Here is a 25,252-nt window from a genome sequence, read left to right as displayed (position 1 = left end):
TCAAGTAGATGCCTATCGAAAATAGTCACAGTGAAGCACCTCGCATCCTTCAAGTTACGCTCAATTGCCCTCATAAGTGCCTGCGAATACCTGTGACCGGATCCTAATTGTGCCTCTGCCGTCTGCCCCCGAACAACGAACAACTCAGCAAGGCGAAGATAGGTGGACTTAACCAAGGACATGATTGGTAGATTTCTTGTGCCCTTCAAAACAGAGTTCACACACTCAGAAATGTTGGTCGTCATGTGACCATATCGTCTGCCTCCATCCTTGTGCTGTGTCCACATCTCATAATCCATCCTGTTTGCCCAATCACACATGACTGGGTTCTCTGACCTCATTATATCAAACCAATAGTCAAATTCTGCTTCCGTCTTTGCATAAGCGGCGTTTACTAGCCACCTTCTGACATCCTGCCCCTTGAAGGTAAGGGCAAAATTTGCAGCAACATGCCGAATGCAAAATGCCCTATAAGCATGCGGAGGTCGCCAACCACTATCTGGTGACTCCAGCGCAGCCTTGATGCCGTTGTGTCCCATCAATACTGACGAGTGGCTTACAGTGGCAGAATGCCTCAACACATGGAGGGAATGTCCAAAACATGCGATGAAAGTAGACTCTATCTTCATCAACCTGGTCACCCACTATAACTGGGGAGGTCTTCAGCAGGGCAATGGAACCGTCCATGGTGGATGTCACCCCAAGGATCCATCGGGGCAGATCCACATATGACTCCTCCCAATCGCCGTAGATCTGTGCTACTGCCTTCTGCTTTGCCAACCACACTTTCCGATAACTTGGCTTGAAACCATATGTTGCCTCTGTTGCCTCTTGCAACATCTTAATCGATACCGACGCATCAGCTCTAACCAATGGAAAGATTCTTGCACAAATCACATGATAATCAAGCTGCCTGTGGTCGCTCGAAATCGATGTGGCCATACGCGTGTGTGGTCCGTTGTACCTCCTAACTTTCCATGTGCTCTTCCTTTTTCGCATGACTATCCAGATCAACCACGTGCATCCGTTACCGAACTCCTTGCATCTCCCTTGGTATTTTAGACTGTCTGACTCCATAACCCTGTACTCAACTCCACGCCGAATGCTGTAATCTTTCACGCTCAGCATAGCTTCCTCCTTACTCTGGAACGATTGGCCAATCTGAAATTCAGTCAAACCTGTCCCATCATGCATACCCTGTCCATCGAATGTTGCCTCAACATTCTGGTGTTGACCGATGGCCTCCAAGTTCAAAGACGACAGGTGCGGAGGGTACTCTTGTGTTCCAGAACCGGAACCTCTATGGGCTGCACCTATTGGTATATCATCTTCACTGTCCCCACCAATATTGAGCGGCTCCTCATCGGAATCATCATCACAAAACACATTCTCAACTCGATCCGGTCCAACCTCAAACTCAACCTCAGCACGTTCTGGCTCGGGAGGTAGAACTACCGCTGCTACTACAGGCAGTGATGTCGATGCACCGCCCCGTGTGGTCGACTGAGGACCCGGTGCCGATGCCCCAGAGCTATCCACACGATCTTCCAACTTCGCAAACATCTAAGGTATCCTCACCTCCAGAAAACTACGCCTGCAGTGAAACAAGACCTGCAGGTCTTCATCCGACCCTATCACAAAGGTCTCAAACCACACACCGGTTGACACAACGGTAATGGGAATCTTGTAAAACAACTTTTTAACCTGCTTCGTACCACAGGTACCGAGCTTCTGTAGTATGATGAGCTTAATCTCTGCCAATGTACTTGAAGATCGAATAAAAATACTAACCGGTTTTCTATCTGTGAATTTTACACCGTGGCGTTTGCTCTTTTGAATTTTTCCAGAGCAATGGACCAGAGCCACAAAACTATCCTCCCCATCCATTTGTGAATAACACTCTACCTCTCCACATTTGGCCCCTCCATGGTTTATATAGGGAACCCATTGACACAGAATACACGTAAACCGCTATGGCCACCAGCGGTTTACGCACGCATTTCAACAAACATAAACCGCTGCTGGCAGCAGCGGTTTATGAAGAACCATAAATAAATAGAATCCGCTGCAGGCTCTAGCGGTTTCTGTGCAATTATAAACCGCTACTGCCAGTAGCGGTTTATATAATATAGTGAAACAACGTAATTGCGTAACCATTTTTGAAACAATGCATTTGCGTAAATTTGGGGTTGAAACAATGTAAAAATGTAAATTGCCCTAAATAACAGTAGCAATAATATACCAAAATTGTTAATGTGAAAAATCTCTTTAATGTGAGAATTGAGAAGTAAAAATTATGAGTTATTCAAATTAAGAAAATAGCGAAATTCTAATTAAAAGGGATAAGTATTGTTTTGGTCCCAAACGTTAAGGGTCAGAATCGAAATCGTCTCCAATGTAAATTTTTATTTAAAATCATTCTTAACGTTTTATTTCGTATTAAAATCGTTCTTTTAAATTTTTATGGACCAAAATATCCTCCACCACCACCACTACCAGCACCTTTACCATCACCACTACCTCCCTTACTTCACCATCACTACCTTCCTTACTTCCATCAAATACTAATAATCAGATTCAAGAACACTAACAATAACACATTCGAATTCAATAGCAAAATAAAAAACAAAAGAATCAGAAATAGATGCAGAAAAAGAAGCAAATTCAACAGTAAAATTCAACAGATACAAAAGAAGAAGTAAAATTTAGATGCAACAGCAAAAACAGATACAAAAACAACAAAAATAGATATAAAAACAACAAAAATAGCAAATTCAACAGCAAAAACAGCAAATTTAACAGCAAAAACAGCAAATTCAATAGCAGAAGAAGAAGCAGATGCAGAAGAAGAAGCAAATGCAGAAGTTGAAGCAGAAGAAGAAGCCGAAGAAGAAGCAAATGCAGATGCAGAAGCAGAATCGGAAGCAGATGCAGAAGAAGAAGCAGATGCAGAAGAAGAAGCAGATCCACTAACGCTTCGTCCTTTCTCCTTTCTCGTGCATCACCTCTCTTCGCTGTTCTACTTCCCCGACGGCAGTTCGTGGGCGAATTGGCGGTGACGGCTTAGCGGTGTGGTCTCCCTCCAAGGCCCGATGACGACGCAGAGACGTAACACCATTAACACCATGCTGCTGGTGCCGCCCAAACCCATCAACATCACCATCATCATCTCCATCATGCTCCTCTTCATTTTCTTCCTCTTCTTCTTTGGCTTCTTCCACTTCCCCTTCTCCCTCTCCCCCATCACCACCACCACCATCACCAGTAGAAGCGCTCGATTCACTCCCGCCGCCGCCGCATCGAAGCCATTCACCGATTTGGTGGGAGCGTTCAGGAGGTGGGACTCGAAGGTGGGGTACCAGCGGTTCAGGGAGAAATGGGGTAATGGGTTGGTGCTGAATCAGTCAAAGGATGCAGCTTTGCAAGGGCTCGGTAAGTGTAAGGGTTTGAAGATGAATCATGTGAGTGTTTTGGGTTTTCTGACGGCGACGACGGCTCCAAACTTTGCCGCCAGATCCATCCCCCCTCCCTCCCTTCCCCCTTTTCCTCCCTCCCTCCCCCCTTTCCCTTTTTCCTTTCTCCCCTCCCTTGGCGTTCTTTTCTTCTTCTTTTTTTAATTTTACTTATTTTTTATTTATTAGAATAGGGGTATTTTTGTAATAAAATTAAAAATTTTATTAAAAAGGACGATTTTAATACGAAATAAAACATTAAGGATGATTCTGAATTAAAAATTACATTGAGGACGATTTCGATTCTGACCCTTAACGTTAGAGACCAAAATAATACTTATTCCTAATTAAAAATAGAGTAAAAGAGAGTCACTGCATAAAAAGTGTATACAATAAGTTAAACAACCCAAATATCAAAGCTTACAAAACAATAACAAAAAATATAAACATACCACAAAAATAGAACTGTGGGCAATATCTCTAATTACAGATCTCTTGTTGAAGATCCGAACAATTAAAACAAAAAACTAAGTGTCTAAAACATATTTGGACTTGATCTAATAGTTAAAAAAATTACAGGTGGTTGTTATAATACTTTTTTATTATTTAGAGGTTTAAAACTCCATTAAAAATTCATTTTAATCCTATATTAATTTAGTTAAACATATATGGTATTAGTGGTGTTACGATGGGTAACCGGAGATTAATGGGTTGGACAAGTTTGGCTGGCCCAATCGTATGAACGATGAAACATCCAAGTGAGTTGGTGATCCAAGGCCCCCGTCCGACTTGTGTAAGGGAGAATGGGGGGTGGTACCTGCAAAGACACTCCGATGCCAAAGTTAGCAAAGGGGCAAAACAGGTCTAGAGAGTATTGGGCTTCTGGGATACCTGAGAGGTGTCAGTGTATTTATAGGGGTGAACCTATAACCACCGCTGAAGTAGTTCCGCCTTTTAAGGTGGATGACCGTTCCTTTATCTTAAGGAGGTTGAGATATGGCTCCTGGAAGTGGGTAGAGAGATTTTAGGGGCAGTTACTCATTTGAATGAGTGATTATCTGCCAACTAATCTTCGTCCCCGACTTCTTTAGGGTGAGTCGTGGTAAGAACCGACTTCGTAGGGAAGAGGTCGGTTCAAGGCAAGGCTCAACTCTTTTGGGTTGGGCCTTTTGTTGGAACCTGGGCCTTATCATTGGGCTAGGGTATGAACAGTGCCCCTACTCAAGCCCAATTTCTTTTAAGATTTGGGTTCGAGTATTCTACTCGGGGTCGTAACCGACTTATGAGGGAACCGACTTATGAGGGAACCGACGTGATTGTTTGCAACCGACGTGAATTTTTGTGACTTTTGATTTTCACAGTTACGTCTAATCAAACGTCGCGTCCGTTAGGGGTATGCGTAGGTATTAATTACCTTGGTAACGGTGCATTCATTAATGACCGCTTCCATTTTTACCATTATGCCCCTAACGTGCTTATAAGTGCTTCCCCCTTCTTTCTTTGTTTCGTTTCTTCGATTTTTCAAATTTTCCCTTTCATCTGTTCGTGGAACATTTTCGTATCTGTTCGTGGAACACTTTCGTTGAAGGCCTTCATCTTCCTCTACCTCTTTTCAGACAAAGGTTGGTTCTTTCTTCCCTTTTATTAAGTGCTTCTGTTTGCATGACTTTTATTTTCTTTGGAGAGGGAGAAGATGACGCCGTAGGTTTCTGTATGCCCCCTTAAGAACTCTCGTTTTTTATTCTTTTTTCTTTTTCCTTTGTAGGTTTTCATCGTACCTTAGGAAAAATGTCTTCTGTAGAAGTTCTTGCTCAGTGGGTTGATGTTACGGTCTTGGGGGAGGAACCCTTGGTTGATGCCGAGTTTATCACCAACTTTCGCACTCATCACCATATTTGTACCTCAGAGGAGGCTGAGCCGAAGTATGAATTGGTGGTCCCGGGTCTGGAAGACCGGGTTTGTTTTGGGAGGGATACTGAGGAGGTCCCTCATTTTTTCTACATGTATGAAAGCAAGATTACCCGTTTGGGTGTTTTTCTTCCATTTTCTGCTTTTGAAATAGCTGTTTTACGTCACTGCCGAGTTGCTCCCACCCAACTTCAATTCTTGGGGTTTTCTGAAAATTTACCAGTTTATCAGCCACGCTTAGATTTTCCGACCTCTTTGAGGATTTTCTTCTATCTTTTCCACATGACCAAGCCCTTCAGTGGGCAAAATAACAAGCAGCAATGGGTGTCTTTCCGAGCCATACAAGGTCCGAGAGTTTTCACCCTTTTTGATGAATCCTTCCATGACTTCAAAAATTATTTTTTCAAAGTTCAAGGTGTAGAGGGTCACCACCACTTTTTCCTGGATGAAAATTCTGTTCCTCGCTTTCCTCTGTACTGGTTGGAGGCCTCCCCCTATGAGAAATATGGTTTGGATGACTTGGATGAGGTGGAGGCCGCCATTGTGGGGTTCTTCCAAGAAGTGTGGGGGAGTGCCCCATATCTGGATACCAAAAAATTTCTCCAGGGGTCGCCAACCTTTGTCCAGACACAATTAGGTAGCCTTTGTCTTTTCTGCTTTATTTCCGACTTGTTTTCCCGACTTGTCTGACTTTTTTGGCTACTAATTTGTTTTTTGCAGAGATGGCGAAGAGGAATTCCAGTGAATCTTACCAGAGGGTTCAGGAGGCCAAAGCGAGGTCCCGTGCCAGGACCAGCAGCGCCAGGGTAACTAGCTCTCCTCTTTCTCATCCTTCCCCTTCTTCCCAAAATTTGGGGACCTCTTCTCGTCCTATTATTGTTTCCTCCTCGGCCTCTTCTCAGCCGCCCCCTTCCCCCCGATCTTTTCCTGAGCCAGACAAGAAGAAGCGCAAGACTTTAGAGTCTTCCTCTTCTTTTGAAGGCGAGGCTAAGGTGGATGCTCCTGCATTTGTCCGGAAACACATCTATCCCTATACCCGTATAGGTATGGATGATGTTTCTGTCCAGAATCACCTCACTATTCTGGCTCAGGAAAATATCTGGGCGGCGACGGTGTGCACTAAGTTTCTTGATATTTTTTAGAAGACTCCTCTTAGCTCTCTGGGTTCAACTTCGAGGGTTGAAGAGTTGGAGGAAAGGCTTCTCATGTATCAGAAACATGAGAAGGAGTTGAAGGAGGAGGTCGCTAAATTGAAGGAGGAGAGGGATGGCCTCCGGGAGAAGGGGAGAAAGTTACAAGCCCAATGCAATATGGAGGAGGGCTTGAGGAAGAAGGCGCAGGAGAGTTATTCGAGCTTGTTCAAGGACCTCGTGGAGGTGAGGAAGGACTTGTTGAATTCTCGGACTGCTTACGCCGTGTTGGAGGACTCTATTGCTGAGGGAGTCGAGGAGGCTTGGAGGATTTTTAAGGAGCAGGTCGGAGTCCTTGCTCCCGATCTGGATCTCTCTCCTTTGAACCCTGACAAGATTGTCATTGATTGTCTCCTCCCCGACTTGTGTCTGAATCCGAGTTGAAGACTCGGGGTCAGAGAATCATAGAGTCTCCTCCCCGACCAGACGACGCTCCGAGTTCTTCCAAGGCTCCTGAGACTTTTCTTCCAACTCCTGTCGGTGCTTCTCTCCCTGGTCCTGGTGGCGTTGCGGCCAATCTTCCTAATTCTGGTGGTGATCCGACTACTCCCGGTGGTGATGCTTAAAAATTTATTGGCTATCTGAGGGGCCCGGCCTGTGGGTCCCCTCTTTTTAAACTCTCTCTTTTTTTATGTTGGTGGTGGTGATTGACATTTTATTTGGCCTTTTAAGGCCGTAAACAAAATATTTTAGAAATACCCTTTTTTGGATAAGGGTTTAAGTTATCTTTCGTGTGCATACTTTTCTGTTTTTGATACTTAGAAAATTTCTTCGACTTTTTCTTGAAAAACCTTTTCATTTGGCCTGTCTGTCCTTCTTAGCTTTTTTCGCTTTGAGGACTTAGGACAGTCTTTTAGCTTTTTTAATAGGTTTTTCGATCTCTTTCTCACTATTCCTTATACTTAACTTTGCGGTTTATTGATTTTTTATGACTTAGGTTATTTTTGCGATGCGTTTTTCTTCTACTCGATTTTTCATTTCGATTTATGGGTTGAAGTGTTTCCGAGCTTCTCTACTCGGGTTTTCATTTCGACTTATGAGTCGGAGTGTTTCCGAGTTTCTTACGATCAACTTTTATAACCTCTTTACACCGACTTGTACCTCGTCGTTTTATCCTGACGACCATCTAGGTCGGTTCATGGGATTTTCACGCTTTGTCGAACTTAAGTCGGCGCATTTCGTAGAAAAAAAATAAACGAGAAGGAATTTTTATAAGAGATATTTGAAAAAGATCTTTATTTATTTGGAAAGGTACTTTTACTGCTACTAAGGGCTTTTAGCAACTTATTCCCCTTAGGCTCTACTATGATGCCTCGTTAAAAACCCTTCTTCAGAAAAAATCCTTTGTTTTTTGGGAAAAAATCGTGAAGTAGGGAAAAGAGTACATCAGGGAGTAGAGTTCGCTTTTAACTATAGTACCTTTTTCATGTTGCAAGCATGCCACGACTTTGGTAACTCGGTGCTGTTTAGGTCGGTCACCTTATAATAACCCTTTCCTAAGACCTCATTAATTTTGTATGGTCCCTTCCAATTAGCAGCGAGTTTTCCTTCCCCCGATTTGTTGACTCCAATGTCGTTTTTGATCAATACCAAGTCGTTTGGGGTGAAGCTTTTTCGAATGACTTTTTTGTTGTACCTGGTAGTCATCCTTTGTTTCAACGCTGCTTCCCTTATCTGGGCTTGCTCTCGGACTTCGGGGAGCAGTTCGAGCTCCTCTTTGTGCCCCTGTATGTTTCCGATCTCATCGTGGAGAATCACCCTTGGACTTTGTTCGATGATTTCTATTGGTATCATGGCTTCTATGCCGTAGACGAGTCAGAAGGGAATTTCTCCAGTGGTAGATTGTGGCCTCGTCCGGTAGGCCCATAACACTTGTGGGAGCTCTTCAACCCAGGCTCCTTTTGCACCTTGTACTCTTTTCTTTAGTCCTGCCAGTATGACTTTGTTGGGTGCCTCGACTTGTCCATTTGCTTGTGGATGTTCCACCGAGGTGAACTGGTGTTTGATCTTCATACTGGCCACCAGGCTTTTGAAGGTAGAGTCGGTGAACTGGGTTCTGTTGTCTGTAGTAATGGAATAAGGTATTCCAAACCTTGTGATGATATTTTTATAGAGGAACCTCCGACTTCTCTGGGCTGTGATAGTGGCTAATGGTTCTGCTTCTATCCACTTTGTGAAGTAGTCTATTCCCACAATCAAGTATTTAACTTATCCTGGGGCCTGGGGAAAAGGACCTAACAGATCCATCCCCCATTTTGCAAAGGGCCATGGAGAAGTTATACTGATTAGCTCCTCGGGGGGAGCCACGTGGAAATTTGCGTGCGTTTGGCATGGTCGGCACTTTTTCACAAATTCTGTGGCATCTTTCTACAAGGTCAGCCAGTAGAATCCAGCTCGGATTACTTTCCTAGCTAGTGACCTGGCTCCGAGATGGTTTTCGCAGATCCCATTATGAACCTCCTCGAGTACCTCAGTGGTCCTTGAGGTCGGTACGCACTTCAACAATGGTGCTGATATTCCTCTTTTATAAAGGATATTTTTCACCAGGGTGTAATGTTGTGCTTCCCTCCGGATTTTCTTAATCTCTTTTTCCTCTTTGGGGAGGATGTCGAATTTTAGGTATTCGACCAAGGGATTCATCCATCCGAGGTTTAGCCCAATTACCTCTAGGACATCTCGTTTGTCCTCTACTTTTACCACAGAGGGTTCTTAGAGAGTTTCCTGGATCAAGCTTCTATTATTCCCTCCTGGTTTGGTACTTGCTAACTTGGAGAGGGCGTCTGCTCTGCTATTGAGATCCCGAGTTATATGCTTAACTTCGGTTTCCGCAAAGTGCCCTAAGTGTTCCAGAGTTCTCTCCAAGTACCTTTTCATGTTTGGGTCTTTAGCTTGATACTCTCCATTTATCTGGAAGGTCACCACTTGAGAGTCGCTGTATATCACCACTTTCGTTGCACCGACCTCTTCTGCCAGTTTCAACCCTGCAATCAGGGCTTCATACTCTGCTTGATTATTTGAAGCTGTGAATTCAAATTTGAGGGATACCTCTATTTGGGTTCCCCTTTCGTCAGCCAGTATTATGCCTGCACTGCTTCCTGTCTTGTTTGAGGATCCATCTACGTAAAGTTCCCATGTAGTTGGCTTCTCTTGATCTCCCGTGTATTCTGTTATGAAGTCGGTGAGGCATTGGGATTTGATCGCTGTCCGAGTTTCATACTTTAAGTCAAACTTGAAAAGCTCTATTGCCCATTGAACCATTCTCCCTGTAACATCCATCTTCTGGAGGATTTGCTTCATGGGCTGGTTCGTTCAGACTCTTATAGTATGTGCTTGAAAATAAGGTTGTAGTCTTCGTGAGGCTATTACTAAGGAGTAGGCAAACTTCTCTAGTTTGTGGTACCTTAGCTCAGGGCCCTGCAGAACTTTGCTAATGAAGCAAACCGGATGCTGTCCGACCTCGTCCTCCCTTATCAGGGCTGATGCGATGGCTTTGTCTGCTACGGACAAATATAGGACGAGATCTTCCCCGACTAGAGGTCGGGTCAGGATCGGCGGTTGGCTCAAGAATCTTTTGAACTCTTGGAACGCTTCTTCACATTCTGGAGTCCATTCGAATTGGCATCCCTTTCTTAGTAAAGAAAATAGTGGAAGGGATTTGAGTGCTGACCCTGCCAAGAACCTGGAGAGGGCTGCTAGTCGGCCATTCAATTGTTAGACCTCTCTTAGGCAGGTCGGGCTCTTCATTTCAAGGATGGCTTTACACTTATCGGGATTTGCTTCGATCCCTCTCTGTGTTAGCATGAACCCTAGAAATTTTCCAGCCTCCACCACGAAGGTACACTTTGCGGGATTTAGCCTCATCCCGTGCAACCTTATGGTGTCGAAGACTTGCAAGCGGTCTGTCAAGAGATCAGCTTCTTCCTTAGTTTTCACTAGCATGTCTTCTACGTAGACTTCCATTAAGCTCCCGAGGTGGGGGGCGAACACCTTGTTCATCAGCCTTTGGTATGTGGCCCCTGCATTTTTTAGTCCAAATGGCATGACCACGTAGCAGAAATTTGCTCGGGGCGTGATGAACGATGTTTTCTCTTGGTCTGGCTCATACATAGGGATTTGGTCCATGAACGACAAGTATTGATACCCCGAACTAGAGTCTACTAGAGTATCAATACTTGGGAGTGGATAAGGGTCCTTGGGACACGCTTTATTTAAGTCGGTGTAGTCGACACACATCCTCCATTGACCGTTTTGCTTCTTGACTAGCACTACGTTTGCTAGCCATGTTGGATATTTAACTTCTCTGATGAAGCCAGCTTCTAGGAGTGCCTGTACTTGCTCTTCCACCGCTAGAGCTCGTTCAGGGCCAAGCTTGCGCCTTTTCTGTTGTACAGGTCGGGATCCTGGATACACTGAGAGCTTGTGGGACATAAGCTCGAGATCTATCCCAGGCATGTCGGAGGCTTTCCAGGCAAAGAGGTCGGAATTGATTCTTAGGAGTTTAGTCAACCCTTGCTTCAGGGTTTCCCCTAGGTTGGCTCCTATGTAGGTATTTTTCCCTTCCTCTTTGCCGACCTGTATTTCCTCGGTTTTTCCTCCTGGATGTGGTCGCAACTCTTCTTTGGCCCTTGCTCCACCGAGTTCTATGGTGTTGACTTCTTTGCCTTTTCCCCTTAGGTTCAGGCTTTCATTGTGGCACTTTCTTGCCAATTTCTGGTCCCCACGCACCGTTGCTATCCCCGCTGATGTCGGGAATTTCATGCAGAGATGGGGGGTAGATACCACTGCTCCTAATCGGTTTAGGGTAGCTCTTCCGATTAGGGCATTATATGCTGACCCCACATCGATGACTATGAAGTCTATATTCAGAGTTTTGGATTTTTCTCCTTTTCCAAAAGTAGTGTGGAGGGGCAGGAAATCCAGTGGTTTTATTGGCGTGTCGCCTAGCCCATACAAGGTGTCGGGGTAGGCTCTCAGCTCCCTTTCGTCGAGCCCTAGTTTATCAAACGCAAGCTTGAAAAGGATGTCTGCTGAACTTCCTTGGTCCACCAGAGTTCTGTGGAGATGGGCGTTGGCTAGGATCATGGTTATCACCACCGGATCATCGTGTCCGGGGATTATTCCTTGCCCATCTTCCTTTGTGAATGAGATGGTAGGAAGGTCGGGCGATTCACTTCCGACCTGGTAGATTCGCTTGAGATGTCTTTTGCGAGAGGACTTGGTGAGCCCCCCTCTCGCGAATCTGCCTGAGATCATATGTATATGTCTCTCCGGAGTCTGCAGTGGTGGGTCTCTTCTGTCCGTGTCATCCCACTTTCTCTTTCCATGATTGTCCGACCTCTCCATGAGATATCTGTCAAGTCGGCCTTCTCTGGCCAGCTTTTCTATCACATTCTTGAGGTCGTAACAGTCGTTTGTTGAGTGACCATATATTTTATGGTACTCGCAGTAGTCGCTGCGACTCCCCTCTTTTTTATTCTTGATGGGTCTGGGAGGCGGCAACCTTTCAGTATTGCAAATTTCTCTATATACGTCCACTATGGAAACCTTTAGAGGAGTATAAGAGTGATATTTCCTGGGTCTGTCGAGACCGAGGTCTTCTTTCTTCTTTGGCTCCCTCTCTCTATCTTTTATCGAGGGGAGGTGTCCAGGTCGCCAGCTTGACTCTCTCAGTCTGGCGTTTTCCTCCATGTTGATGTACTTCTCAGCTCTTTCTTGTACATCACTCAAGGAGGTGGGGTGTCTTTTTTATATGGACTGTGAGAAGGGTCTTTCTCTAAGCCTATTTACCAGCCCCATAATGACTGCCTCGGTGGGCAGGTCTTGAATCTCTAAGCATGCTTTGTTGAATCTTTCCATATAATCCCGTAGAGGTTCTTCGACCTCCTGTTTTATTCCCAGGAGGCTCGGTGCATGCTTTACCTTGTCTTTCTGAATGGAGAACCGCATTAGAAATTTTCTCAAGAGGTCTTTAAAGCTGGTGACCGACCTTGGAGGGAGGCTATCAAACCACTTCATCGCTGCTTTTGATAAGGTGGTCGGGAAAGCTTTGCAGCGTGTTGCATCAGAAGCGTCAGCCAGATACATCCGACTTTTAAAGTTGCTTAAATGATTCTTTGGATCTGTGGTTCCATCATAGAGGTCCATGTCGGGACTTTTAAAGTTTCTTGGAACTTTTGCCCTCATTATGTCCTCACTAAAGGGGTCCTCTCCTCCTGGGGGTGACTCTTCTCGGTCACTGTGGGAGTTTCGACTTTTGAGGGAGGATTCTAACTTTAAGATTTTTTCTTCTAACTCTTTTCGTCGTTCCATCTCCTCTCTTAAGTGCTTTTCTATTTCCCTTTGTCGCTCCCGCTCCTGTTCCAGTTGTTCCAAGCGACCTTGGTGGCCATGGAATAGCCCCATTAGTTCAGTTGTATGGGGTGGCCCATCCTTTTCCGATTCACGCCCCTCGGAGGAGTTCATCTTCAAATTTTTAAATTCGTAGGTGCCTTCCCTATGTTGGTCGTTGGTTCCCTGGTGAAGGGTTAGGTTTGCGTCATTGTTTCCGGTATCTAGATTCTCTTGTTCAGAATCTGATGCCACATGACCATCTTCCTGTGACATGTCCACCATTACTGGTTGATCTCTCGGGTCCCCGGCAACGGCGCCAATGTTACGATGGGCAACCGGAGATTAATGGGTTGGACAAGTTTGGCTGGCCCAATCGTCTGAACGATGAAACGTCCAAGTGAGTTGGTGATCCAAGGCCCCCGTCCAACTTGTGTAAGGGAGAATGGGGGGTGGTACCTGCAAAGACACTCCGATGCCAAAGTTAGCAAAGGGGCAAAACAGGTCTAGAGAGTATTGGGCTTCTGGTATACCTGAGAGGTGTTAGTGTATTTATAGGGGTGAACCCATAACCACCGCTGAAGTAGTTCCGCCTTTTAAGGTGGATAACCGTTCCTTTATCTTAGGGAGGTTGAGATATGGCTCCCGGAAGTGGGTAGAGAGATTTTAGGGCGGTTACTCATTTGAATGAGTGATTATCTGCCAGCTAATATTCGTCCCCGACTACTTTAGGGTTAGTCGTGGTAAGAACCGACTTCGTAGGGAAGAGGTCGGTTCAAGGCGAGGCTCAACCCTTTTGGGTTGGGCCTTTTGTTGGAACCTGGGCCTTATCATTGGGCCAGGGTATGAACAATTATATTACTAATTTAACAACTAAAATGTATCACATGACACTCATTCAAATTGAGATGAAATATTTTTCTTTAAAATTAATAAATTTCCTTCCTCTATTTTCTTATCTACCTTGCTTTCTTTTGTCTATTTAACTATTTCTTTCTACTCTTGCCACTCTATATATAACTTATAATATATATTTTATATTTTATATTTTATATTGCTAATTTGACAAATCAAAATGTGCCACGAAATATTCTTTCATTACAATTAAAATAAAATCTTTTTTTCCAAAATTGACAAACTCTCTCTTTCCTTCCTGGTTTCCTCGTCTTTATCTTTCTCTATTTTTTTTATTCTACAAAAAATAAAATTAATAAAATAATATAATTTAAATATATAAAAAAATATTATTTTTAAATAACAAATATAAAAAATAATTAATTTTATTTGTACAACAGATTTAACACCAAATTAAATATAAAAATATACACATTAAATTCTTTTAAATTTTAGAAATAAATATTAAAATTAAGTATTAATAAAAAAATATTTTTATAATATATAATATCAAGACAAAATCAACATAATTTCAAAATATTTATATTTATATTCCCGTAATAATATTATTACAGACAAAAAAACTAATATGTATATAATTGAATTAACACAAACACAAACCAATGAGTTGAACTTACACAAACTCCACTCGACATATTTAATATATGAGCTTAACTACAAAATCATGCTTGCATTAGTGCATTACAAATTCATAAATTCAATATATGAGCTTAACTACAAAATCATGCTTGCATTACAAATTCATACACTCAGCTTATCTTAACGGTTGCTTCTAGCCTTATGAAGAGAAATTTAAAGCTTGCATTACAAATTCATAAACTCAGCTTATCTTAACGGTTGCTTCTAGCCTTATGAAGAGAAATTTAAAGGTTATGAAGTACACTTTGATTATCTACGTTAAAACTTTATCTTGTGCCCTTAATGATTACCATAAGACAACATAAAATTCTTGTAACTGAAAATTCAGAAAAAAACGAGGCCTCGATTTCTCGGTTTCCTAAAACTGGGTTTTCGAGCTATTGAGGAGTACCTGCTCAGTTTCACACATCCATGCATTATTTAAACAAACTGCAAAACCTGTAATCACGGCTTAGAAAAGGAAAAGAAAGATCCAAAATGTCATGTTCATAGCTTTGGTTGAAAAGTCTCATGTATTCTCACAAGGGTTTGCTCTATGCACATGAACTACTTTAAGGAATTACATGGAAGAATTTCTGTAATTCACTAAAACAGACTACAGAGTTTGTTCCCCAAATTTTTTGGGTTTGGCTCATGTTTTTCAACCACAGCTGTCAACATTTTATGACGTGTGATTGTAATTTGGATACTCTAATAACAGAAATTTTTTGTTCTACAAAGACACTGATGACCTCATTGATCGTATCATCTTCCACCAGACAACTCAATGGCATCTTGGTTATTTATTGAATCTTCTCCCCACCCCAATCTTCTTTGCAGTCTCTCGTAATCCTGCCTCCGGTTGACCTCTACGTGTTGCCATTCCTCCCACCTTTCGGCCAGTCCTTCTCCGTCCAACATTCTCACGACCTCCGACATTGCTGGTCGGTCCTCTGGTGATGCTTGTGTGCAGAGTAATGCAACTTGAACAATCATTTCAACTTCTTCTATTTTGTAATTTTGTTTCAGGTTGCGATCAACAATAGCATCTAGTCTTTTCTCCCGTTCAAGTTTCTTAACCTTCAACATCACAAATATGGCAAAAACAGTAACCAAAAAGCACAAACTGAATTGCACAAGCTCCACGTCTCTTATTATTAGTTCACCATTCACCATTCACCATTCATTATCAATTATCAATATGATCAAGGTGAGAAAGTATAAGGAACCAACTTTGAGTGGCTAATATTAGCCAACTTTTCTTTTTTTAATTATAAAAATTTTCATTTTTTGGAGGATTAGCATTTAGGATTTATAATTTAAAATTTAGAGTTAAGGATTTGACATAGGGTTTAGAATTTAAGATAAACAAAATAATCTTAAAAAAATTAGCTAATGTTGGCTGAAAAAAATTGGTTCCCTAGCTTTAGTCGATCAAGGTAAGGGCATTTGAAACCAAAACGTACACTTTAAACAATAAGTTATTATGGACAAAAGCAAACACTAACTTCCCCGGGGTTTAAAAAGACCATACTTAATACCCTTATATTCCTAAATTTTGTAATATATGAAACTGATCTCCACTACAAGCATAAGATTTGAGAGTGGTAGGTGTAAATATGATAGATAAAAGGGTGCTGAGTCTAGTGTCACTTAACTTTAAGGGAGATCACTGTAATTTACCATATACAATCATACTCACAATGTGTATTGATAAAATAAAATGCCAAACCGGAAATCATCAAGGCATCGAAGCAAAGTTCAGAGCATGTTCCTACATTTAAAAAACAAGCTGACACACATGGGGAGCAGACAAAAAGGTTAGGATAAAAGGAGGTTGTCTTACATGGTCAAGCAACAGCACATCGTCTTCCTCTTCCAAACGTGAAAAGTCAATTGCACGTTGACCTGTAACAAGCTCTAGAAGCATTATTCCATATCCGAAGACATCAGTCTTTTCTGAAGATTTTCCAGTGGACAAGTATTCAGGAGCTATGTGGCCCATGGTCCCACGAACTTGAGTTGTCACATTAGTCCTTCGAACGTCAACTAACTTTGCTAAACCGAAGTCTCCTACAACTGCCTCGAAGTCTCCATCCAGTAATACATTAGCTGCCTTCACATCCCGATGGATAATCTTAGGATTGCATTGCTCATGAAGATATTCTAGGCCTCGGGCTGTTCCCAGAGCCACTTTTTTTCTCGTAGGCCAATCCAAAACAGCCTCCCCAGGTTTAAGTTCTTCATAAATAAATGACCCAAGTTTTAGAGCCAGCATAAACAACAATATACAGTTCTATGTTATCAATATAAATTTAAATTTGGCGGAGCAGGATACAGAATTTTTTATGCTAACTAGTGGACATTTGAAATTGGGTAAGCCTACATTATGACAGTTCTATTGATTATATAGATCAACTTCATCTTTCTCTTTTGTGTTTTATTTCCCTAAGCCTCTGTTATGATGATGATAATTATACTCTGGAATGTTAAATAGCTATAGGAATGAAACAAAATAAGGATGCAAAATGGAGGCAACTCTTCAACTATACGAAGAACCTGTGCAATCACAGTTATAAAAATAAATAAAAATATTACTCTCGCAAAGCCAATTTGATTTATAACTAGCAGGACTGCTCGTGCCATATAAGTTGATGGTTAAATACCTCGAAGACGATAGGCAACACTTAGGTTCTGCATGAAGGGATAGACTAATAGGCGCTCCGTTGGAGTCGTACAGAACCCAATCAGCCGTAACAAGTTCCTATGGACAGCTACACTTATCATCTCAACTTCACGCTGGAAAGCAGCATCTCCACCAGGACTTTCATAATCGGTTAACCTTTTAACAGCAATTTTTGTGCCATCGGGTAGAACACCTTTATAAACCTTCCCAAAGCCTCCCTGTCCTAAAACATTTCTCTCACTAAAGTTGTCTGTAGCTATTTGCAGTTCTCTCCAAGCAAATCTTTTCAGCTGACCAAATGCAATTCGCCCATCAACTTCACCTGGAAAAGCAAGGGAGATAGGTAATTTACATTAATTAATTTCATATTGTTATTACACTCTACATTAAAAGCTTCAGTTTCCTGAATTCTCTTTTTCTTTCTATTTAAATTTTTCATCTCTTAAAAGATAACTTTTCCTCTTGTTCTTCTTTTCTATGTTGAAAACATCCTTGTATGAAAATTAACATAATATATATTATATAGCATTATTTCAACATGATTTCACAATGAAAGCAGTACTAGAAGGTTTAATCCGTAGATTATCGAGATTTAACTGAATCTTGCCCTAGTCGACCAAAATGTAGGAAAAGCTTAACAAAAAAAATTGCAAAGAGTATAAACAGAACTCGAACCTGCAACATCTACGTAAACATCACGCTTGTAGCTCTTGCGCCAGAAGAACAGTAGACCACCAAGACAAATAAGAACAACTAAACCTAAAACTATTCCAACAATGATGCCAGTTTTCGGTTTATGCGATGAACCTGCTGAACAAAGGAAAACTAGTTTCAGAATACAGTGTGTAGCAGGGGTGGGTGAGGTAAATACTAAATAGCCTTCAAAAATAGAAAAGGATCAGCAAATATTTCAAACAAGTAACCTTGGTCTGCAATATCATAGGCACAAAGTTTACGATAATTCATGCCACAGTTCAACTTATTTCCAGTGAAACTGCAACATGGAACACAGAAACAAAGTGGAACGTATTAAAAAGTTAAATTAATTCCGCTATTAACAAGCAAAAACAGTGCATGGATCGAAATTTGAATATACAAGAGTGGCCATTCCAACACAACACTCTCACTTCTCACAGCAGGAGCACCCTGACAGACGCAAATAATTCAAGGACAACAACAGAGGTGCCTTTTTACAAGTTTAATTTCTTGATTGCTATAATACAGAGTATCTTTCTTAAATTAACTAAAATGTCATCAATTTCCCTGCTCATTCAGTATGCCTATTTCATATGGCATCTTGTGTCGGATTCTTTTGGACATTGTGACTACCTATGATCTTTGAGTCAGGGAAAGAACGGTAGCTTTCAACTATGGTTTAAATGTCTCAAGTAACTGTTGATTATCATACATACTTGTATTTAGAAACATTGAATAAGCCTTCTGGAATCTGACCACTGAGATCATTTGAATCTAGAAGACTGCAAAACAGAAATTCAAAAAATCAATCAGATCATAAAGTGATACTGAAAGTTTTATGCCTGCATCTAAGAAAATATTACATACACATTGATCAGGCTTGGAAGATTGGCTAATGATTCAGGAATAGATCCGTTGAGGTTGTTTTGACTCAATGTTCTGATTGCAAGACAAAAAATAGATGCATTCAAAAAAGGTTAACAATGGAAAACAAATGCTATTAATCACTATATATCTGTAGAACTTGGAAACAGATTTCCATACTTACAAGAACTGAAGCTTTTTAAGGTTACCAAGGGAAGAGGGTATTTCACCGGTTAATCTGTTGTTTTGCAGATCCAATCTGACTAATCTTGTAAGGTTTCCTAATTCTTTTGGTATACCTCCAGTGATGCCATTCCCATTTAGAACACTATATGCATAGAATACAGACATAAGCCATTTGTTACATTTTAAATCTTGATTGTGAGGTTCATAGTAGGAGTAAATACTAAATACAGTTTGGAAAAGCAACAAATGACTTTTCAAAATATAACCAGATTACAATACAAAGATGCACATGCATGGCTCACATTAAAAGAAAATACATTTCTGGAAAAATATCAAATGACTATCCAAATCACCACACATTCACAGTCCCATAGAAACACATAGAGAGCAGGGGAGAAAGCAAGCAAAGGACGACACATGTGACACATATTTCTATATTCATTGTCTAAAATTTAATCCTGAGATAAACGTGCACCGAGAATTTAGATGCTTTCACAGTTCAGATTATAATACTCGTGCAAAAGACCAAGAAAGATACGACTAGCAAATAAAATGTGGGCAAGTGAAGGGAAGTAAAATTCAGTTGCAAAGTTTCTATAAAATTTTACCCATGTGTGAATATTTCATTTATAAAGACTTACAGAGTTTGAAGACCTTTTAATGCTCCTATTCTTGGTGTCAAGTATCCTGTAAATCCCATAAATGCTAGTGAACTGCAACAAACTAATTTATATAATTATCCAGCACATAAATATTCAATATATAAAAATGCGGCATGGATAGTCTTACAGTAACAAAGACGTCCATCGACCTATTCCGCACATCAAATATTTAAAAGAAAATAATCGAGAGAGATTTGCGTTAAGAATATCTTACACTTGATAAATATTGCCACTTGGGTCACAGTAAACATTAGACCAAGTGCACGGGCTGACTTGGTCTCTATTCCAGTTAGTAAGCTGATTTTTTGAAGCATTCAATGATAACTTCAATGCATATAGGGCTTCCTCTGAAAGAACAGGATCATCATAATTCATACAGCTATTGCAACTAAATCTAGAAGTCATCAACACTTGCAAGTTTCACAAAAAACAAAAAGGCAATTATGTCTAAGATTCATAACATTTTCTATGTATATCCCATATACAAAATTAGCGGCTTCTTTTCAAATTTCTGAAACATGTTCTTTCTCAATAAGTAAATGACCAGAATTCCAAAGTTTTATAATCAACGAAAATGGTTATTCTACAATTGGCATAATGATCATTCATATAAGACAAACGTCACATAAAGATTGCCAGCAGTTCAAACGAAACAAGCAATCATACTACCAGAAGATATGACTAAGTGAAAAAAGAAGGTGCGTAGAAAAAATTATAGCTCTAACATGTATAATGAGCCAAATAGCACAATTATTACTACAATAGAAAATAGCAATATTAGTCTTTGGGGTTTTTATGTCAAATGTGACTCAACTTCTCACTCTGAAATTCTCCCTATCCTCTATCACACTAGCGCAGCCAACTTCCTCCTAACCCTAAAAGCCGATTTTGATTCCAGTGACAGAGGGAACTAAAAGTTAACATTGAATCTAATTTCTTATGAAACCTCAATTGTTATCCACATTAAAGCTGAAATCCGAAATTGGCCATGGAAACAAGAACAAAAGGAAACAAGATTATTACAATTTGACTTAAATGTTACATAGTTCCCATGCTTCTCAATATTTGTCTCGTAAGATGAATACAAGATTGTACCTTGTGAATTATTTTCAAGCTCTGAAGAACATAGTGTAGCCAATAGCAAAAACAATACTATGAAATCCATTTCTACTTGTATCATCCACTTGCACCATGTGCATGATAATCAATCAGCATAACGAACAACCTTCAACTCTGCAATGCAGAATATCAAACCATTAAGATGAAACAATTAAATTAAAACAATAAAGACAAACGCCACATAAAGATATGAACCAAAATGCCAAAGTCATGAACCTCCAAAGAAAAAAAAAAAAAAAAAAAAAAAACTCTTCATAATAGAGATGTCTTGCATGTATGCCTCATTTATATATATAATTTCTTCCTCCGTTTTCAAAAATAACCGTCAATATGAACAGAGCCAAAAAAAAATCAGTGTTTATTGCAAAAGAAAAAATCAGAGCAAAGAAAGGAATAAAAAATAAAAAACATATGACATATCTGCCAAAAGCATGAGTGAGAAAACTTACTAACAGATACGGTTAAAGAAGAAGAAGAAAGAGAAAACGAAACCCAGAATTGGAACTATGTAGAAGAGTCTTTAGTCATTACTCATTAGAGTTGCGGTGAGTAGAAGACAAAATATGAAACATTGTCTCTTTTTTTCTTTTTATTTCTTGTCATTTTTTGTGAGTGGAAGATAAAGAAGTAAAATAAATAATTAAAGAAAGAAATAAAGGAAGTAAATGTGTGGAAGTAAGGTACGTACTAGCCTACTAGGTGAGAAAAGAGTGTTTTGAATGAACATTGAAGGCGAAGCAGAATACTGATTAGTGAATACTAAACTAACAGAGAGACAGCTTTTTTTTTTTTTTGGGGGAGAGACAGCTCATTTAGATGGCTAATTTTTTTTATATGGATTAAATATGTGTAATACATTATTATTATTTTTTTATGGAGTTATTTATTTTTTAAATTGATATTAATCAAATCGAATGTTCTGATTTATTTGATGAAAAAAATTATAAATTAGACGGTTTGATTTTAATTTTTTTATTTTTTATTTTATAAAAAAATTAGAAAATTTAATTAATATTTAAAATTTAATTAATTTGTGTTCTAAAAATACATTTCAAAAATATAATAATAGATTTTTTAATATTTTTAATATATTTATTGTATTAAAATATAAAAAAATTAATTTTTATAATAACTTTTATAAAATATCTTTTTATGGTATAGTTAATTTCTGTCTTTTAAGACACAAATTAACAAAATTCTAATATAAAAAAACTTTTAATTTTTAAAACTTAAATCCGACAATCTAATTTGTAAATTTTTTAAAAAAAAACTTAAATAACTTAAATTAGTAGATTCTATTTTTTGGATATTATATAACTAAATAAGAGATTAGAAATACCAATTTTTTTAAGAGAAAGTCTAGAAGATCAATATTTTTATTAAAATTTGACCAACACTTAACTAGTAAAAGAAAAATAAGTAATTTCATATCATTAGATAAAATCTCATACCATTAAAAACACTAATAATAACTAATTAATACTTATAAATCACAAAACTTATTACCCCTAACACTTCTTTCTTTAATTCCATAACATTGTCTCATCTTTTTGTTATACACATTACACACTGCATAGAAAAAAATAATAAGCATAAAATATTTTATATCATCATTTAATTATATCTATTTGTTTAAATAATTATTTAGGTGTTTAATATAAAATAATTAATTTTGTTTTTATAATTTAAAATAATTAAATATATATAAAATTATTTTAAATTTACAATATGTTAAAATTAAATTCATTAATATTTTTTTAACCAATAATCAATTAATTTTTCTAAGTTTTCTTTATTTTTTTAATTATATTATATATAAATTAAAAATTAATTATCAAATCAGTTATTTATATAAAATACACATTAAAATATAAAATATATATTAAAAATAAATTAAACAATACATATATTTATGTATAAATATATAATAATTAATTTGATAGCTATTTTTGTTTTTCATTAAATTATATCAAATTTTAAAGATTCACTCCTTTTATTTTATTTTATTTTATTTGTTTCTTTTAAATGTTTTTAACAAATAAATTAATTAGAAACTAAAGGAAAATGCATAAAATGGATGCAAAACTAAAAGATTCCAACATTAATAATAGTTGGATAGTGGAGTCTATCCATATCATTGTGTGCTAGGTAGAACAACTAACTTTAAGACTATGACCAATTAATTATTGGCCGATGTCTGTGTCTCTCACTGGTCGTTACTTGGACTTTATTGGATGACTAGTCCACTACCACTGCTAGCTTCTCGAACCTGCATTTCACAAAATAAAAATATATAAAATTTCGTACTGAATTTATATTTTATAGGTCTTTATGAAAAGTAAAATATCATGCAAGTTTTTTAAAGGGAAAAAGACAGATATGTCCTTGACTTTTCAAACTTTTGACAAATACATTTCTAACAAAATTTAAATATAAAAAAGTCTTTGACTTTAACAAACGGAGGACAATTTAGTCCTTCCATCTATTTGCCTCTCATAAACCTAACGGAACTGGCTGACGTGACTGAAACGGTGTACAGGTGTCCGTTACGATGCCACGTTGGAAGGGGAAAAAAGTTCGAAGGACAAATAAGTCTTTGACGTCATTTTACAAATAAAGTTCGAATGACAAATAGGTCCTTGAAAATTTTTTTTTCATTATACTTCTAGTCTTCTATTATGCTTCTATTATGAGAATTTAGTTTATAAAATTAGGCTAATTTTTTTTGTATGGAAAAAATATTGGTGTTTTTGTTGAAAATAGAAGAATGTGGTATAATTATAGATGGGTGGATTTTTTTTGTGGGAAGTCAACACGTGGAGGGCGTGGTGCAACACGTGGAGGGCGTGGTGAACACGTGGGAGGCGTGTTGAACACGTGGCAGCATCTTAGCCAACACGTGGGGGCATGTTGAATAATTTCCACAATACTGTAATACACTTCAAATGTCAATATTCAACCAAAACACTAATTTTCTTTCCATATTAAAAATAATTTCTGATAAAATTATGCTTGTATTTTGAAATCTAGTTAACTTGTTTTATTCTACAATTTAAATTATTTGTATTAAAATTGTAGAAATTGGGTTTGTTATGTTTCTACTCTTTTTCTTAAATTGCATTAGTTTAGTTTTAGTGCATTTGTGTATTATATTAGAATTTGTTAAATTGCATTAGTTCAGTTTTCATCATACCAGTGGCATTAGTTAGCATCAGTTAATTTATACATCAAGTTAGCATTAGTTCATTTGTGCATCATTCATGTATTAAGTTAGCATTAGTGCATTTGTGTATTATATTAGAACTAGTATTTTTATGCATAATAACATTACGAGAATATTTTTTTTAAAATTATAGTTTACTTTGTTCTAACAGTATAAATTATGCATGACACAAAAGATTTATAAAATCAAACTACTTTTACAAAAAAGTCGTAAGTTGACAAAAGTTTCTGACTAAGAAGACCAAGATATCTGCAGATAAAAAATTAAATAATAAGATTTTTAGTTATTATTTTTATATGAAAAGTCTAATTTTTTATTAGTAATTAATTTTAACATTCGTTATCTAAAATTTAAAATAATTTAATCTGTATAATTTTACATTTAAATTATTTTAATTGTAAAAAAATATCGAATGACATATTTTGATTTGTCAAATTACTAATATAAAATATAATTATATATAGAGTAAAAATAGTAGAGAGAAATATAAAAATGAAGAGAGGTAGATGAGAGAATTTAGGAAATGAGTTTATTAATTTTGAAAAAAAAATTCTCAAGGACCTATTTGTCCTTCGAACTTTATTTGTAAAATGACGTCAATAACTTATTTGTCCTTCGAACTTTTTTCCCCTTCCAACGTGGCACCGTAACGGACACCTGGATACCGTTTCAGCCACGTCAGCCAGTTCCGTTAGGTGTATGAGAGGCAAATAGACGGAAGGACTAAATTGTCCTCCGTTTGTTAAAATCAGAAACTTTTTTGTATTTAAATTTTGTCAGAAATGTATTTGTCAAAAGTTTGAAAAGTCAGGATTTATTTGTCTTTTTCCTTTTTTTAAAAGAATATCAAACAAGTAATAATGATAGACAAATATATTCTTGAAAATTTGTAATATTGGACACAGTTCATCATGCTCTCTTTTATCCTATAAATTGAAACACCAAATCTTTGAAAAATTGCAGCTCAAAATACAATTCGTATTCTTAGTCTTTTATCTCATTCTGTCAAACAACTATAAGTCTACTATTACAATTTTTCGGGAACTTTTTTTTTTCCTTAGAAATCTATATATCTATCACAATTTTTCTTTTCAGAAACTTAATAATTATTTTTCTTAATGACCTATAAATTCGTCGTAAAATTCTTGCAAAACTTATAAGTCCTAATACTCTAGTTTTTATTTGTTTTCAAATTTAATTCGATTTCAATCGGGCTTTCTTTCTAACACGCACGCATACATTTTGCAGTAGAAAAGTTATGTAAAAGGTGTCTTAAATACATACCTAACTTGTCCTACTTGTATTTGTATACTTGCATCCCTTGTGGATCGTATACAATGCGGCCTGCACTACTGCACTTCCTATATAAAACAAGGAGAAGACGTGTATGTAAGTGTCTTCCTTTT

The 25,252-nt window shown here is 38.3% G+C and overlaps 1 protein-coding gene across 6 annotated transcripts; it reads right to left on the bottom strand.

Moving 5' to 3' along the window:
• Positions 1 to 14,900: 14,900 nt before the first annotated feature.
• On the bottom strand, positions 14,901 to 21,400 carry LOC112715166 (probable LRR receptor-like serine/threonine-protein kinase At5g10290). 6 transcript variants are annotated; one of them, XM_025766934.3, is made up of 12 exons: positions 21,073 to 21,400; positions 20,600 to 20,737; positions 19,719 to 19,851; positions 19,484 to 19,555; positions 18,841 to 18,984; positions 18,660 to 18,731; positions 18,509 to 18,574; positions 18,020 to 18,090; positions 17,772 to 17,906; positions 17,077 to 17,418; positions 16,257 to 16,651; positions 14,901 to 15,490 (listed from the first exon to the last, which is right to left on the bottom strand). In XM_025766934.3, the coding sequence occupies exons 2-12, from the start codon at positions 20,682 to 20,684 to the stop codon at positions 15,176 to 15,178; spliced, it is 1,830 nt and encodes a 609-aa protein (XP_025622719.1). In that variant the 5' UTR covers positions 20,685 to 20,737; positions 21,073 to 21,400; the 3' UTR covers positions 14,901 to 15,175. The 6 variants fall into 6 exon arrangements, with proteins under 6 accessions (XP_025622719.1, XP_072060724.1, XP_072060726.1 ...); XM_072204623.1 differs by having other exon boundaries at positions 21,312 to 21,377; XM_072204625.1 differs by having other exon boundaries at positions 17,772 to 17,903; positions 21,073 to 21,357.
• Between the last annotated feature and the right edge of the window lie 3,852 nt (positions 21,401 to 25,252).

This window comes from Arachis hypogaea, chromosome 10, assembly GCF_003086295.3.
Source record: "Arachis hypogaea cultivar Tifrunner chromosome 10, arahy.Tifrunner.gnm2.J5K5, whole genome shotgun sequence".
Classification (NCBI taxonomy): domain Eukaryota; kingdom Viridiplantae; phylum Streptophyta; class Magnoliopsida; order Fabales; family Fabaceae; genus Arachis; species Arachis hypogaea.
This window is presented reverse-complemented; position numbering and strand designations above follow the sequence as displayed.